Source organism: Neophocaena asiaeorientalis, unplaced genomic scaffold, assembly GCF_003031525.2.
Source record: "Neophocaena asiaeorientalis asiaeorientalis breed wild unplaced genomic scaffold, Neophocaena_asiaeorientalis_V1.1 scaffold223, whole genome shotgun sequence".
NCBI lineage: Eukaryota > Metazoa > Chordata > Mammalia > Artiodactyla > Phocoenidae > Neophocaena > Neophocaena asiaeorientalis.
The window spans coordinates 614,298-629,654 of record NW_020175045.1 but is presented as its reverse complement, the minus strand read 5'-3'; the positions used below and the strand labels follow the sequence as shown (position 1 = coordinate 629,654).

General features: G+C 57.0%; 1 protein-coding gene across 1 annotated transcript in view; it reads left to right on the top strand.

Annotated features, from left to right (window-relative positions):
• AP5Z1 (adaptor related protein complex 5 subunit zeta 1) overlaps window positions 1-14,231 on the top strand; it is a 19,249-nt gene extending 5,018 nt beyond the window's left edge. Inside the window, exons 2-17 of the mRNA XM_024763530.1 lie at window positions 7,006-7,143; window positions 7,235-7,421; window positions 7,671-7,812; window positions 7,951-8,063; window positions 8,431-8,599; window positions 8,908-9,048; window positions 9,237-9,274; window positions 9,349-9,511; window positions 9,982-10,160; window positions 10,944-11,086; window positions 11,460-11,600; window positions 12,105-12,216; window positions 12,470-12,567; window positions 12,990-13,113; window positions 13,194-13,408; window positions 13,656-14,231. Coding sequence (XP_024619298.1) covers window positions 7,006-7,143; window positions 7,235-7,421; window positions 7,671-7,812; window positions 7,951-8,063; window positions 8,431-8,599; window positions 8,908-9,048; window positions 9,237-9,274; window positions 9,349-9,511; window positions 9,982-10,160; window positions 10,944-11,086; window positions 11,460-11,600; window positions 12,105-12,216; window positions 12,470-12,567; window positions 12,990-13,113; window positions 13,194-13,408; window positions 13,656-13,926 — 2,374 coding nt within the window. The 3' untranslated portion in view covers window positions 13,927-14,231. The remainder of the gene's footprint in view (window positions 1-7,005; window positions 7,144-7,234; window positions 7,422-7,670; window positions 7,813-7,950; window positions 8,064-8,430; window positions 8,600-8,907; window positions 9,049-9,236; window positions 9,275-9,348; window positions 9,512-9,981; window positions 10,161-10,943; window positions 11,087-11,459; window positions 11,601-12,104; window positions 12,217-12,469; window positions 12,568-12,989; window positions 13,114-13,193; window positions 13,409-13,655) is intronic.
• The last annotated feature ends 1,126 nt before the right edge of the window (window positions 14,232-15,357 follow it).

Here is a 15,357-nt window from a genome sequence, read left to right as displayed (position 1 = left end):
TTTTTTTTTTTTTTTTGGTCTGTATTTTGTTTCTTCTCTGATCTTTATTATTTCCTTCCTTCTGCTGACTTAGGGCTTTGTTTCTTCTTTTTCTAATTCCTTTAGATGGTAGGTAGTTAGGACGTTTGAGATTTTTCTTGTTTCTTGAGGTACGCCTGTATTGCTATAAACTTCCCTCTTAGAATTTCTTTTGCTGCATCCCATAGATTTGGGAATGTGTTTTTATTTTCATTTGTCTTGAGGTATTTTTATTTCCTTTTTGATTTCTTTTATGTACCCATTGGTTTTTTAGTACCATGTTGTTGAGTGTCTACATGTTAGTGTTTACCCCATTTTTCTTCCTGTAATTGACTTCTCGTATTATACGGTTGTGGTCAGAAAAAATGCTGGATATAATTTCTATCCTCTTAAATTTGTTGAGACTTGTTTTGTGGTCTAGCATGTAATCTATCCTGGAGAACATTCCATGTGCACTTAAAAAGAATGTGTATTCTGCTGTTTTTGGATGAAATGTCCTGTAGATATTGATGCCTAGTTGAATGAAGTCCAACTGGTCTAATGTGTCATTTAAGACTACTGTTTCCTTACTGACTTTATGTCTGGGTGATCTGTCCATTGATGTAAGTGGGGTGTTAAAGTCCCCTACTATCTTTATCATTACCTAATGCCCTTCTTTGGCTTTTGTTACAGACTTTGTTTTAAAGTCTACTTTGTCTATTATGAGTATTGCTGCCCCAGCTTTCTTGTTTCTATTTACATGAAATGTCTTTTTCCATCCCCTTGCTTTCAGTCTGTGTGTGTCTTTAGTTCTGAAGTGAGTCTCTTTCAAGCAGCATATAGATAGGTCTTGTTTCATTATCCAGTCAGTCACCTTATGTCTTTTGATTGGAGTGTTTAGTCCATTGATATTTAAGGTTACTATTGATGGGTATGTACTTATTGCCATGTTGTTGCTTGTTTTCTAGTCGTTTTTTATAGTTCTCCGTTCTTCTTTGTCTTTCTTACCTTGAGTTTTTTTTGTTTTTTGTTTTGTTTTTTTCACATGTTTACTGGCGTATAATTGCTTCACAGTGTTGTGTCTGTGTACAACAAAGTGGATCAGCCGTATGCATACATATGTCCCCATGTCCCCTCCCTCTTGAGCCTCCCTCCCACCCTCCCTGTCCCACCCCTCTAGGTGGTCACAAAGCATCGAGTTGACCTCCCTGTTCTATTCAGCAGCTTCCCACTAGCCATTCATTTTACATTTGGTAGTGTATATATGTCAGTGTTACTCTCTCACTTCATCCCAGTTTCCCCTTCCCCACCATGTCATCAAGTCCATTCCCTACATCTGTGTTTTTATTCCTGCCCTGCCACTAGGTTCATCACTACTGCTTTTTTAGATTCCATATATATGCGTTAGCATACAGTATTTGTTTTTCTCTTTCTGACTTACTTCTCTCTGTATGACAGTCTCTAGGTCCATCCACCTCACTACAAATAACACAATTTCATTTCTTTTTGTGGCTGAGTAATATTCCATTGTATGTATGTGCCACATCTTCTTTATCCACTCATCTGTCGATGGACACCTAGGTTGCTTCCATGTCCTGGCTATTGTAAATAGTGCTGCAGTGAACATTGTGGTACATGACTCCTTTTGAATTATGGTTTTCTCAGGGCATATGCCCAGTAGTGGGATTGCTGGGTCATATGGTAGTTCTGATTTAGTTTTGGGGTTTTTTTTTTGTTTGTTTTTTGCAATACGCTGGCCTCTCACTGTTGTGGCCTCTCCTGTTGCAGATCACAGGCTCCAGACGTGCAGACTCAGTGGCCATGGCTCATGGGCCTACCTGCTCTGCGGCATGTGGGATCTTCCCGGACCGGGGCACGAACCCATGTCCCCTGCATCAGCAGGCGGACTCTCAACCACTGCGCCACCAGGGAAGCCCTGATTTAGTTTTTTTAAGGACTCTCCATAGTGTCTGTATCAATTTACATTCCCACCAACAGTGCAGGAGGGTTCCCTTTTCTCCACACCCTCTCCAGCATTTATTGTTTCTAGATTTTTGATCATGGCCATTCTGACCAGTGTGAGGTGATACCTCATTGTGGTTTTGATTTGCATTTCTCTAATGAATAGTGATGTTGAGCATCCTTTTATGTCTTTGTTGGCCATCTGTATGTCTTCTTTGGAGAAATGTCTGTTTAGGTCTTCTGCCCATTTTTGGATTGGGTTGTTTGTTTGTTTTATATTGAGCTGCATGAGCTGCTTGTGTATTTTGGAGATTAATCCTTTGTCCTTCATTTGCAAATATTTTCTCCCATTCTGAGGGTGGTCTTTTTGTTTTGTTTATGGTTTCCTTTGCTGTGCAAAAGCTTTTAAGTTTCATTAGGTCCCATTTGTTTATTTTTGTTTTTATTTCCATTTCTCTAGGGTGGGTCAAAAGGATCTTGTTGTGATTTATCTCATAGGGTGTTCTGCCTATGTTTTCCTCTGAGAGTTTTATAGTGTCTGGCCTTACGTTTAGGTCTTTAATCCATTTTGAGTTTATTTTTGTGTATAGTGTTAGGGAGTGTTCTAATTTCATTCTTTTACATATAGCTGTCCAGTTTTCCCAGCACCACTTATTGAAGAGGCTGTCTTTTCTCCATTGTATATTCTTGCCTCCCTTGTCAAAGATAAGGTGACCATATGTGCATGGGTTTATCTCTGGGCTTTCTATCCTGTTACACTGATCTGTATTTCTGTTTTTGTGCCAGTACCATACTGTCTTGATTACTGTAGCTTTGTAGTATAGTCTGAAGTCAGCGAGTCTGATTCCTCCAGCTCTGCTTTTCTTTTTCAAGATTGCTTTGGCTATTTGGGGTCTTTTGTGTTTCCATACAAATTGTAACATTTCTTGTTCTCGTTCTGTGAAAAATCCCATTGGTGACTTGATAGGGATTGCGTTGAACCTGTAGATTGCTTTGGGTAGTATAGTCATTTTCACAATATCAATTTTGATTTGTGGTTACCATGGGGTTCATATATGGTGACCTTTGTACTAGCTTATTTAATTAGTTGACCCACAGCCTTTACTTTATATTTGCTTTTACTGGTGGGACTTCTTCCTTTTCTGTAAATTCTTGTTCTAGCCTTTTCCACATAGAGGAGATCCTTTAACTCTTAGGGTCAGTGTAGTATTGATGAACTCTTTTAGTTTTTGCTTGTCTGAGAAGTTCTTTATCTCTCCTTTAATTCTGAATGATAACATTGCTGGGTAGAGTATCCTAGATTGTAGGTTTTTCCTTTCAGCACTTTAAATATATCTTATGACACTCGTTTCTCGTCTGAAAAGTTTCTGCAGAAAAATCCACTGATAGCCTTATGGGGGTTCCCTTGTATGGGATTGTTTTTCTCTTGCTGCCTTTAGAATTCTATTTTTAACTTTTGCCATTTTTAAATTATGGTATGTCTTGGTGTGGGTCTCTTTGGGTTCATCTTGTTTGGGGCTGTCTGCTTCCTGTACCTGGATATCGGTTTCCTTCTTCAGGCACAGGAAGTTTTCAGTCATAATTTCATCAGATACATTTTTGACTCTCTTCTTCTCCTGCCGGGACCCTTACATGTGAATGTTAGTACACTTAAGAATGTTCCTAAACTGTCCTCATTTTTTTAATGTGTTTTTCTTTTTTAAAAAATTAATTAATTTTTTATTTATTTATTTTTGGCTGTGTTGGGTCTTTGTTGCTGCACGCAGGCTTTCTCTAGTTGCGGCGAGCGGGGTCTACTCTTCATTGCGGTGCGCGGGCTTCTCATTGCGGTGGCTTCTCTTGTTGCGGAGCACCGGCTCTCGGCACGCGGGCTTCAGTGGTTGTGGCACGTGGGCTCAGTAGTTGTGGCTCGGGCTCTAGAACGCAGGCTCAGTAGTTGTGGCGCATGGGCTTAGTTGCTCTGTGGCATGTGGAATATTCCTGGACCAGGGCTCGAACCCGTGTCCCCTGCATTGGCAGGTGGATCCTTTTATTTAGTTATTTATTTTTGGCTGCATTGGGTCTTCGTTGCCGTGCGCGGGCATTCTAGTTGCAGCGAGGGGAGCTACTCTTCGTTGCGGTGCACAGGCTTCTCTTTGCGGCGGCTTCTCTTCTTGTGCAGCATGGGCTCCAGGCGCGTGGGCTTCAGTAGTTGTGGCACGCAGGCTCTAGAGTGCAGGCTTAGTAGTTGTGGTGCACGGGCTTAGTTGCTCTGTTCTGGACCAGGGCTCGAACCTGTGTCCCCTGCACCGGCAGGCGGATTCTTAACCACTGCACCACCAGGAATGTCCCGTGTTTATCTATTCTTTTTCCTAGTTCAAGTAGCGTTCTTATTACTAATGCTTTCAACTCTTTATCTGGTAAATTATTTACCTCTGTTCCATTGGTTGTTTTTTTTTTTTCATTTTTTTTTCTTGTTCTTTCATTTGAAACAAATTCCCCTGTTTTGTCATTTTGCTTGGCTTTTTCTGTCTCTGTGAAATTAGGTGAAGCAGTTACCTATCCCAGTCTTTAAGGCATGTCCTTGTGTGGGAGCGTCCCTGTACGGTCTGCATGAGCCCGTTGGCTTTGCTGGGAGAGCTGGAGCTGAAGTGAGGAAGAGTCATGTCTTCCCCCAGGCTGTGCTGGCAGCTGTCGCCTTGGTAGGGGGTGTGGCTGGAGATGTAAAGGGGCTGGAGCTTCTCGTCTGTTCAGTGGCCATGACTGCCCTGTCAGGGCGGGTCCCAGTTTGCTGGAGCAGCTGTCCTGAGGGTCGGGTCCAAGCTGGTTCTGTTCCAAGTGTGTGCTCTCCCCCTGCCTCACGAGTGGAGTCTAGGCTTCTTACAGCCCTGCCGTTAGTCCCCCTGGTTTTCAAGCCAGCCATGGTGACTCATTCTCTTGGTGTGGATCCTCAAGGCTGGGATGCCCCAATATGTGGTCTGAACCACTCACTCCCCAGGGAGGAACTCCAAGCCCATGCAATCCCCCTCCTCCTCTGTGTCCCCTCCCAGGGGCACGAGCGAGCCCCGACGTGATCGCTTTTCTTCCCTTCCTTCCCGAGTCCGGACGCATCTTCCTCACAGCCTTGGTTGCACAGGAGTCTTTATGCCAGTCTCCAGTTTGCTTTCAGTGTGGATGTATTTTTTATGTGTTCGTGGTGGGACGTGAGCTCTGTGTCCTACTCTGCCATCTTGCTCTCCTCTCCCTGAAAACAGATTATCTTTAAGTGCTAGCATCTCACTCAGCGTGCGACATGCTCGTTAGCCTAGAGGTCCTGCCAGGGGACGAGTAAGAACTGAGACCCACTCAGAACATCCAGCTCATCTTCTTTCTGTTCAAGGTCAGAAATGTATAGGCTGAAAGGCAGAAGGAACAGCCCTCACTGTTTAATTCCTATTTCTCTTTCTGTCTCGGGTGGGTGGGAATTCCTCTCTGTTGGGATTTGAGGAAAGTTAATAACTACCAGTTGAGTCTTACTGGTTTTCACTGTTTTTCTTTAATTAAGCCCGTGATTCTTGGCGGGACTTTAAAACAGATTACTAACGTTTGGGAGTTAGGATTCGGAGTAAATTTTAGTTTCTCTCTGTATTTTGCAGAGATGGAAGGCAAGGCTGGGGAAAGTTATCAGAAGCATGACTTGGGAACTGCAGAACAAGTGAAGAGAGTGGGACTTGGGTTGGGGGTGGGGGTGGGAGCAGCAAGGCCAGGGGAGGTTTCCTGAAGGACAAGACAACTAAACAGAAGCTCAGAGTGCGTGACGCGTCAGCTAGCGAGGGAAGCAGTCGGGAGCGTTTCAGGCAGAGGGTCCGTGCCAGGGGCGGAAGCAGGAGAAATAGGACGAGCCAGCCTTGTGGGCTGCACTAGCACCTGGGGGTTGGGTCTGAAAGCAGTGGGGAGCTACTGACCGGTGTAGGCAGACTGCCTTTTAGAAACAATCCGGTGACTTGGAGAATACATTGGAAGGGACTAATCTGGGGTACGGGCGAGGGGCACCGCCGTTCTGGGAAGGAGCCTCAGCTATGACTGACTGTGGGACGCGTGGCAGCTTCTCCCTCGGCCGTCGCCGCGGCAAGCAGCAGACCTGGACCCGGCCTCTCACCTCAGTCTCCTCCCTCCTCGTCCCACACGCGCCTTTGCCTGTGTGTGTAGGTGGCTGAATCCCACTCTGGCTGGATTAAGTGAAAAAATGGAAACGGGGGTGGGAGGCGAGGCGTGGTGGGGAAGCCATTGGGATTTGTCTGCCAGCCTTCAGGTGAGAACGGGAAACCCGAGCCGCCGCCCGGGACCCCCAGCCCACGGGGTTCTCGGACATTCTCCTCAGCCCCACAGCCTGGGGATGCGCCGTCTCCCTCAGGTCAGAATCGCAGACCCCGAGCTCGAGCAGAGTGGACTTGGTGGTCTTCAGCCACGGCTTTTGGGGGCCCAGCTGTGTAAGGGCCCTGCCAAGAGCCCCCCAGAAGCTCCCAGCGCGGTGACTTGTGGCCACGTTGCTTTTTCTTGCCTTCTGGGCTGGAGTAAGCCTAGAACCGGGCTTCCGTTTGGAGGCTTCAGCATCTTACCTGCTGTAAATGCTCAGTAGATACATTTTTAAATTAAGTATTAGAGTAACGTGTCATAACATTTGACCTTTCATTTTTAATTCTTGTTCCCAGAAGCTAAAGGCGCACTGAAGGAATCTTTTGAAAAGCAAGTCGTTTCGGACTAAACCCCCCTTAACTTCTGACTCGTAAACCAGTCGGGGTGTGCTCCTGGTCCCGGAATAACAATCCGAATGCGTGGTTGCCGTAGTAACTGCTGGAGTGAGGGTCCCCCGCCTGGTGCGGGGGAGCAAGGACCCAGGCCGGGTACCCAGTCAGCGGGTTCGTCTCAAGAGGCCCGGTAGTGCTGGAACCACCTTCCTCCACGACACCCGGCTTGTTCTCTGCTCAGCAGGGACGGTCCCCAGCCCGAGAGCCGTCCTGTCACAGCTCAGGGCGGCGTTTCCGGGTCCCGCGCCGCCGGGTTGCCGACGCCGTCGTCTTTGTTTAGGGAGCTCCGGGATGAGGAGCTGGGGAGGCTCTGTGCCCGGGTCTGTGCGCTACTGCAAGAGGAGGACTGGGGTCCCGACGCCCCGGACGCCCTGCGGAGGCTCTTCCTCATCGTCTCGGCCACGAAATACAACAGGAGGTGAGCACACGCGTCCCTGGGGCATCGCGGGGCGGGGCGGGGGGGCGCTGCCTGGCCCGGCCCGGGCGGGTGACACGCCCCCTCCCCCCAGGCTGGAGAGGCCTTGCATGGCACTGCTGCAGACCACCCTCTGCTCGCCTACCTGCCCCGAGCAGCTCCAGCTGCTCTGCGCCGCTGTCCTGAGAGAGATGTCGCCCTGCGACAGCCTGAGCCTCTCCTGCGACCACATCCAGAACACGCGGCAGCTGGGCCTCGTGGCCTCTGTGCTCTTGGCCCAGGTAACGTGACTGCCGCCGCCCGCCCTCGGTGGCCCTGCAGGCCGCGTGCTCCCCGTGGGGCGGGCAGGCTCGGCTGGGCCCTTGTCACCCAGCAGCCCTCCCCCCTCCGCCCCCATTCCGGGTGGGGGGATGAGCCAGGGCTGTGAGGCTGATTCAGGCTGCAGGGCCGGGGCTGCCCTCGTGACGTTCCGGACGCCCGAACCAGGCGTTCGTGACGCGCAGGAACACGTTCCACTGTGGGGTTTGCAGGGTGACCAACAGCAGGTCAGGAGCTTGGGCCAGCGCGTCCTCAAGGTCCTGGAGAGCCGGCAGCCCGAGGGGCCCAGCCTGAGGCACCTCCTCCCTGTCGTGTCCAAGGTCACCAGCCTGGCCCCGGACGCCCTCCGTGAAGGTCTGCACACACCCTGCCACCGGGGGCGAGGGGCCGCCGGGGCTGCTGCCGGTTCCTAGGAAGACCTGTGGCAGCCCGGGCAGCGCGAGGCTGCGGGATTTAACTCGGTTCCTACGGTGTCACCCCCGCCCTGCACAGAGCAGACCAGGGCGCTCAGCAAGCGGCTGGGGGACTGGCTCCGCTACGCCAGTGTCCAGCAGGCGGTCGCCCACTCCTCCGGGGGCTTCTTCTCCACGCCTAGAGCCCGGCAGGTGAGGCTGGGGCACTCGGAGCTCCGTGTCCCTGGGCCGCCTCAGCCGGCCTGGCCTGCAGGCCGCCACCTGAACGAGCGCTCTCTCCTCGCTCCACTCGGGCATGCGGGGGCGCCTTGGGTCACAGCCCCCGAGCCTGTCACGCGCTTTGTGGGTTGAGGCCCAGAACACGCGGGCAGGGATCGTATTTGACTGAGGGCCGCGTTTTCAGCTCAAGTGCCCGCACTCACGCACCCTGGGTGGGGGCGGGGTGCCCGTGGTCCCAGAGGAGCGTGGATGGCCAGGGCAGTGGCTCGTGCCCCATGCCGCCTCTTCTCGGCCCTTCCCGGGCCCTGCGGCGCCGGCTGACCTTCCTTGCCTCCTGCAGCTGGGCCCTGTCACCGAGGTGGACGGGGCAGTGGCCACGGACTTCTTCACGGTGCTGTCCACGGGCCAGCGCTTCACGGAGGACCAGTGGCTGAACGTGCAGGCCTTCTCCATGCTGCGGGCCTGGCTGCTGGACAGCGGCCCTGGGGGCTCCAGCGCCCCGGATGCAGGTAGGACACAGGCAGGACGTGCTGGGCCCCTTGGCAACATTGGCTGAGCCTCGTTGTCTCCAGAAGACCTTTCCCAGACGAGCTGAGAAGCCAGATGTCGACAGGACTGTTCAGACAGCTTTTCCAAACTCTTCCTCCTCTGCAAGCCCACTAGCAGTTATAGACAGTCTGGGCTCATCTACACCACCGTGTCCAGTTGGGGTGGCAGCAGGCGGGAAAGGGCGCAGGCCTTGGCAGTCAGCGACGGCAGCCCTCCTCGCACCCTGCGGAGGTCCTTCTTTGTCCTGAGCCCTCGTTCTCTCTTCCAGACGACAAGTCGGAGCTGGAAGGCTCCACCCTGTCCGTGCTCTCAGCCACCTCCACCGCCGGACACCTGCTGCCGCCCCAGCAATGGCTGCGGGAGAAGGCCTTCGAGTACTGCCAGCGCCTGCTGGAGCAGAGTAACCGGCGTGAGTCCCGGGGCCACCCTTCCCGTCCGTGGCCTGTGGTGCTCAGTCCCCACCTCGCGTCTGCGCTGCGGTCGCTTCCAGCTGTGGGCTCTCCAGCCTCTCCTCCAGCTTCCAGAACACGGGGCACCTTCTTGTTTGGCTGTTCTGATGGGGACACAGAGACCAGGTGGCTTTCTTCCCTCCCCCAGGAGCCCTGAAGAAGGCAGACTCAGACCTGCAGAAAGCAGTGAGTGCCGGCCGAGCGGGCGGGCGGGCGCTCCCTCCCAGCTCTGTCTGAGCGGCCTCCTCGGGTCCCCGCAGTGTCTGGTGGAGGCTGTGCTGGTGCTGGACGTGCTCTGCCAGCAGGACCCCTCTTTCCTGTACCGCACCCTCTCCTGCCTGAAGCCTCTGCACATGCGCCTGCGCGGGGACCCAGCCTGGGTGCGGGCGCTGCTGCCCGTCGCCCAGTTCTTCCTGCACCACGGTGAGCCTCCGCCCTCCCGTGGGAGCAGACCCGCTTGCGGGGAGGGCGGCTTTCCCCTGCACGCTGCCCCCTTCCTTCGTCTGTAGAGCAGCACTGATCTGATGAGCCGTTAGCACTTCGATGGGAACTTTTAGATGGATTTAAGTAGCAAATTAAAACGTTACCAAGTCTGTGTTGATCTTGAACTCCTTGCCACGAGAGTTTCCTGGAAGGTGCCGTGAAACCAGCCCCTTCCAAGGAACGATCCCCGTAGCGTACCCGTAGCGTAACCAGAGGGTGGGTCTGTGGCCAGAGACACCTGGGAAGACCCGGATCCGGCTCAGCTGGCTCTTCCCGTGCTTGCGAAGGGCGGACATGTCTGCCTTTGGTGTCCCGCAGACACATGTGGCCCTGGAGGCTCGGCCCGAGGTTTGGGGCGCCCCCGGCAGCACCCGAGGCCTTCTGCCCTGACGGAGCCCGCTGCCTTTCAGGGGAGGCCGCCGCAGTGGATGCGGAAGCCGTGTACCAGCACCTCTTCACCAGGATCCCCGCTGAACATTTCCACAGCCCGATGCTGGCCTTCGAGTTTGTCCAGTTCTGCAGGGACAGCCTGCCTCTGTTTGGCAGAAACCTTGGCGTTCTCAGGACAAGCTTCCCCAACCTCTTCAAGGCATGCTTGGTCATCCATGAACCAGAGCAGGGGCTTGGGGGCCTGGGGTGTGCAGGGCCCCTGGGGCAGTGTCCTGGCATGGGCTGGGGGCACCGTGCCCTCAGGAAGGCGAGGTCGGGCCTGGCTTGGTGGCTGGGCTCGCAGAGTTGGTTCAGGTTAGCATCTCTTCACTGGGGAGCGTTGCCGGGTGTGTTCAGCTATTTGGCACCTCTGTCTTTGATGGGTTTTTTTGTTTTTTTTCCTGTATTTGGCTGCATTGGGTCTTTGTTGCTGCGCGTGGGCTTTCTCTGGTTGTGGCGAGCAGGGGTTATTCTTTGTTGCGGTGCGCGGGCTTCTCATTGTGGTGGCTTTTCATTGTGGAGGCGTGTAGGCTCAGTAGTTGTGGCATGCAGGCTCAGTAGTTGTGGCACGCGGGCTTAGGTCCTCTGCGGCATATGGCATCTTCCCGGACCAGGGCTTGAACCCGTGTCCCCTGCACTGGCAGGCGGATTCTCAACCACTGTGCCACCAGGGAAGCCCTGATGAGTCTTTTGTGATTGGCGTGTCACTGCGTGGCCTTTCCAAAATCAGAGACTGAGTTCTTTAATCAGGAAAATACACGATGATAAATGGAAAGTGATTTGACGGTTGGTACAAAAGTGAGTGCAGAAGCAAAAAGAATAAGGGGGAAGAAAGTTGAAGGGCGTATTTTCCAACTCCTGGGTCACAGTGAAACATGAGGAGGTGGCAGGGCTGGCCGTGCCCTCCGGGCTCCCACTGGAGCTGCCCTGCTTGTCCCCGCAGTTCCTGGCCTGGAACAGCCCGCCCCTCACCTCTGACTTCGTGGTGCTGCTCCCATCGCTGGTTGACGCAGGGACGGCCGTGGAGATGCTCCATCTGCTGCTGGACCTGCCCTGTCTGACCGCAGCCTTGGACCTGCAGCTCAGGTGAGCCCCTGCCCGGCCCCGCTGCTCACTGTTCTGACCGTGTCTGCCCTGTCCCTGTCCCTCCTTGCCCCCGGCCGCTCCTGCTGTCTCCCAAGCAGAGCGTCTCTGCACCCCTTCGCCGCCCCGACGGCAGCCCCGGAGCCCAGCCTGTCTTTCACTCAGCCGCGCAGCCTCCCAGGGGCCCGGCCCCCAGGCCTTTTTGGGTCATCCTGCAGCTCCTGGCTGGGTCAGGGCACAGTGATGTTACGGTGACGTCCGCTCTAGTCTCTCCCTGGCCAGTGGGTACTGCGAGGGCAGGGGCCGAGTCCAGCTTCTTCTGGCCTGGGCCAGAGCCCACATGCGAGCCCGGCCTCAGGAGTCTCTCCGCTCGCAGGTCGCTGCAGGCTGCATCCGAGAGGCCGCCCTGGGACGTCTCCATCAGGGCCCCTGGCTGCCTGGAGGCCCTCCGGGACTCGCAGGTCCAGGGTCTTTTCCAGCACCTGCTGCGTGCCCACGCCAGCGGGACCGTGGAGAGGTAGGGCTCGCTGCCGGGCGTCCCAGGCCCCACGTGGGACACGAGAGCTCCCTGAGGCCTTGAGGCTGGGCCCTGGCATCCGCCCCAGGCCTGGTGCCTTCTGACCTGGAGAGACAGCTCTGGTGACCCCCACCCAACAGGCGCTGGCCACGTGGCCAAGCGCTTCCTGGGCACCTGGCTTATGGTCTGCTTGTTCAGTTTCCTGATCCCGTCCTTGTCGCCCTGTGGGGTAGGCACTGTGCTGACTCCTTGCCACAGGTGGGGAAAGGGAGGCGTAGCACATCCTAAGGGCGGGAGGGCCAGGACTGGACCACGGCCTCCTGCCCCCAGCCGCATTCCAGCCCTCCCGTGTGCCACGGGAGCAGGGCGGCCGCAGAGGGAGCAGGCCGTGCATTAGGAGATGCGCAGGGTGGCCTCTGATGAGGGCAGAGCAGGCGCTCCCAGAGCCGGGTCCCCAGGCGGACGGGGAACAGGCGTGTGCTCAGGGCCGGGACGTGTCCCTAGGTTGACGCCGCTCTACCGGCTGTTGCAGCCCCTGGCCGGCTGCGCCCGGGTGGTCCAGTGCGCCGAGGCCGTGCCCACCCTGCTCCGGGCGTTCTTCTCGGCGGTGACACAGGTGAGCCCGCTTCCTGGGGCCTCTGTCCCTGCAGCAGAGGACCGGCTGGAGCTAGGACCCACAGGGCCCCAGCTTCCTCAGTGGCCAAGGGGCCGGTCCATCACAGCAGACAGGGCAGCTCACACCAGCCCCAGCCCGGCTCCTGTCCCTCCCAGAACTGGGGCCGAGAGAAGCCCCCAGGGCAGCAGCCAGCCAGGTCCAGAGCGGAGGTGTTCCCTGGGGGTGGGACGCAGTCTCTCTCTCTCTCTCCCAGTTTGCTGACGGGGCCCTGGCCAGCCAGCTGTCACTGCTGCTCCTGGAACGAAGCGACTCGCTTTACCAGGTCCCGGGGTACGAAGCCGGTGTGCACAGGTGGGTCCCTCCTGGCGGGCTTCGTCCCTCCTGCGGCTCCATGGCCCAGCCCTGGACGGGTTCGCTGACCCCGCGCGCTCTGCCCCTCATGGCAACGGTTCCCCAGCTGCCACAGACCCCCAGCCCAGCCTCGGCACTTCCTCGGCCACTGTACGGACCCTTCCCTGCCCACCCAAGCCCCTCTTGCACGGAGCCTTCCAGAACATGTGTCCCCCTTGCTGAAGGCCCAGTTTAGGCGGGCTCATCCCCGCTCCAGCCCAGCCTCCTCCCTGGTGGGGCAAGAGGTTCCTGGCGGGGCCGGGACTACCTCTACCTCCACCTGGTGCTCGGGGGCTTCCCGCCACCGCCCAGCTCTTCTCGGGACGGGCCGCGGGGCTGGGGTCTGCGTGGGGCGAGCGCAGCCCACGTGTCCTCTCTGGCAGGGTGCTGAGCTCCCAGTTCCCGGCCTTGTGCGAGCTGCATCCCCCACTGGTGGTCGAGCAGGCGAAGGAGCTGCTGGAGTTTGTGGGCGGCCCCCGCAGCGGCGGGCACGTGCTCACAGCCGTGGTAAGGCGGCCGCTGCCCCACCCCAGCCTGCGCCTGCCGTGCGGGCCTGTCACAGGGCTGAAGTGCTGTCCCCCACCCAGGTGTGGGCCATCGGCGAGTACCTGTCGGTGTCCTGGGACCGGCGCTGCACCGTGGAGCAGATCAACAACTTCTTCGAAGCCCTGGAGGCCCTGCTCTTTGAGGTCACCCAGTCGCGGCCCTCCGCCGCCCTTCCCAGGTGTCCTCCGCAGGTCGTCACCGTGCTCATGACCACGCTGACCAAGCTGGCCTCTCGGAGCCAAGACCTGATTCCCAGGTGCCCGTTCGCGGTGGGCAGAGGGAAAGCTACAGGCTTCCCGTCGGGAGAGGTGGTCCTGTCCCCCAAAGCCCTTCTGGTTGGCTGCGGGTGGCGTGGGCTGTGTCAGCACTGCCGCCTCACCTCTCCCAGCCAAGACCACGCTAGCTGGGTGCTCCTGGCAGCTGGTCCCTCCACGACACCCCTGCCCCTGCCCGTGTGAGGGGGTGCGCCTGCAGCTGACGGGCTGGGGCTCCCTCGTCCCCAGGGTCTCCCTGCTCCTGTCGAAGATGAGGACCTTGGCCCAGAGCCCAGCTGCAGGCCCCGTGCCCGGTGAGGAGGGCGCGCGAGCCGCCCACACGCGGGCCACCGAGCTGCTAAACCTGCTGAAAATGCCCAGCGTGGCCCAGTTTGTGTTCACGCCCAGCGTGGAGGTGTCCGAGCCCCGCTATCACCGTGACACCAACACGGCCCTGCCCCTGGTCCTGCGTACGGTCAGCCGGCTGGTGGAGAGGGAGGCGGGCCTCCTGCCAGGGTGAAGGGACCAGGTGGATGCTGGGCAGGGCTGCAGGCTGAGAGCCTGGTATTACCAGCCGTGGCTTCAGTGGTCGGGGAGGCGGTCACAGTCTCAGCCTTTGGCCTCTGCGTGTCTTTCTTTTTCTCTTAACCCCCTTCTCTCGTGACCACACTGAGCTGTGTAGTGACACAGCACTGATTCTCGGCTTTAGCTCCTCTTGGGACTGGGTGGAAGCTGCCTGGTCTGTGTCCTGCCGGTCCTTGTTTGTTTGTTTGGGGGCAAGAAGAGATACGGCGAAAATAAATCTTTACAAAATGGCTGCGTGAACAAGACGGGGTCTGTTCTTTTCCCTCCACCCAGGAAGCAGGGAGCCCCACGGGCAGCCACGTAGCTGCTGCAGAGTCCAGGGGACGCAGTGCTGCTGGGCTGGGAGAGCTGGCCGTGGGGCTGGGAGGGGCCTTCACCCGGTGCTCTGCCTTCTCACCTAATCCCCATGTGTCAGGGCCGAGCCCCACTCAGCCCATGTCCCAGATGGTACAGAAGCCACAGATCACTGACAGACACATGCGGTCAGGAAGGAAGCAGTGTCGACCTCCCAGAGGTGGCAGCTGCCACTGGGGAAATGGGTTTGGTCAGTGACAATTTTTTTAGATATTCGCCTGCTCCTAAATTGAAGACGGTAAGGCTGGGGCTCTGAGGCTCCTGCTGGGTGGGCTGGAGGTGCTGTCGCCTTTGCAGACGTGCAGCCTCCTACGAGCAGGGGGAAGGGGCAGGGCACCGAGCGAAGTGTTCCCAGTGACCACCGTACCTGCCGCCAGAAGCCTTACTGGGAGCAAGTCCGGGTGCGCTTTGCTCTTACACCAATCGGGGGAGACACCCCGTCCTCTCAAGCGCTTTCTACCACTGTTCCGTTCAAGTCAGGGCCCGCCCCGCTTGTAAACCAACCCCCAAGGCTGCGCCCCAGCTCCCCGGGCACCTGGCGGGGCTCGGCCACCAGGTGGTGCTGCTGCTTCGAAAGTCCCAGCCCACCCGCTCCGCCGCGCCCAACATCCAGGCCTACTCCTGGCCGCGCCCCCAGGCTCCGGCCCTGCCCCTCGCGGGCTCCGCCACGCCCCAACTCCGGCCACGCTCCTGGCCACGCCCCCAGGCTCCGGCCAGCTCCTGCCTCCGCCCCCGGCCGGTTTTGCCTCCCAGACGCCCTAAGAAACACCCGCCGCCGAGGAAGCTGATGGGGGCCGGGCGGGTGCCGCAGGGACGGACGCCTCTGGCTGGCGTCCCGGCCCCAGGATGCTTTCCGAGAAGCGACAGGTGGTGCGCGGAGCAGAGCCGTGGGGCACTGGTGCGGGGCGTGCCAAGGGACACCTGACCCTCGCAGGATGGGACCAACCCAGCCCTGCGAGCCCCGGCGACACCCTTCGCCCGCCCGGGCTGCCCGGCCCGACCCAGCCCGGCC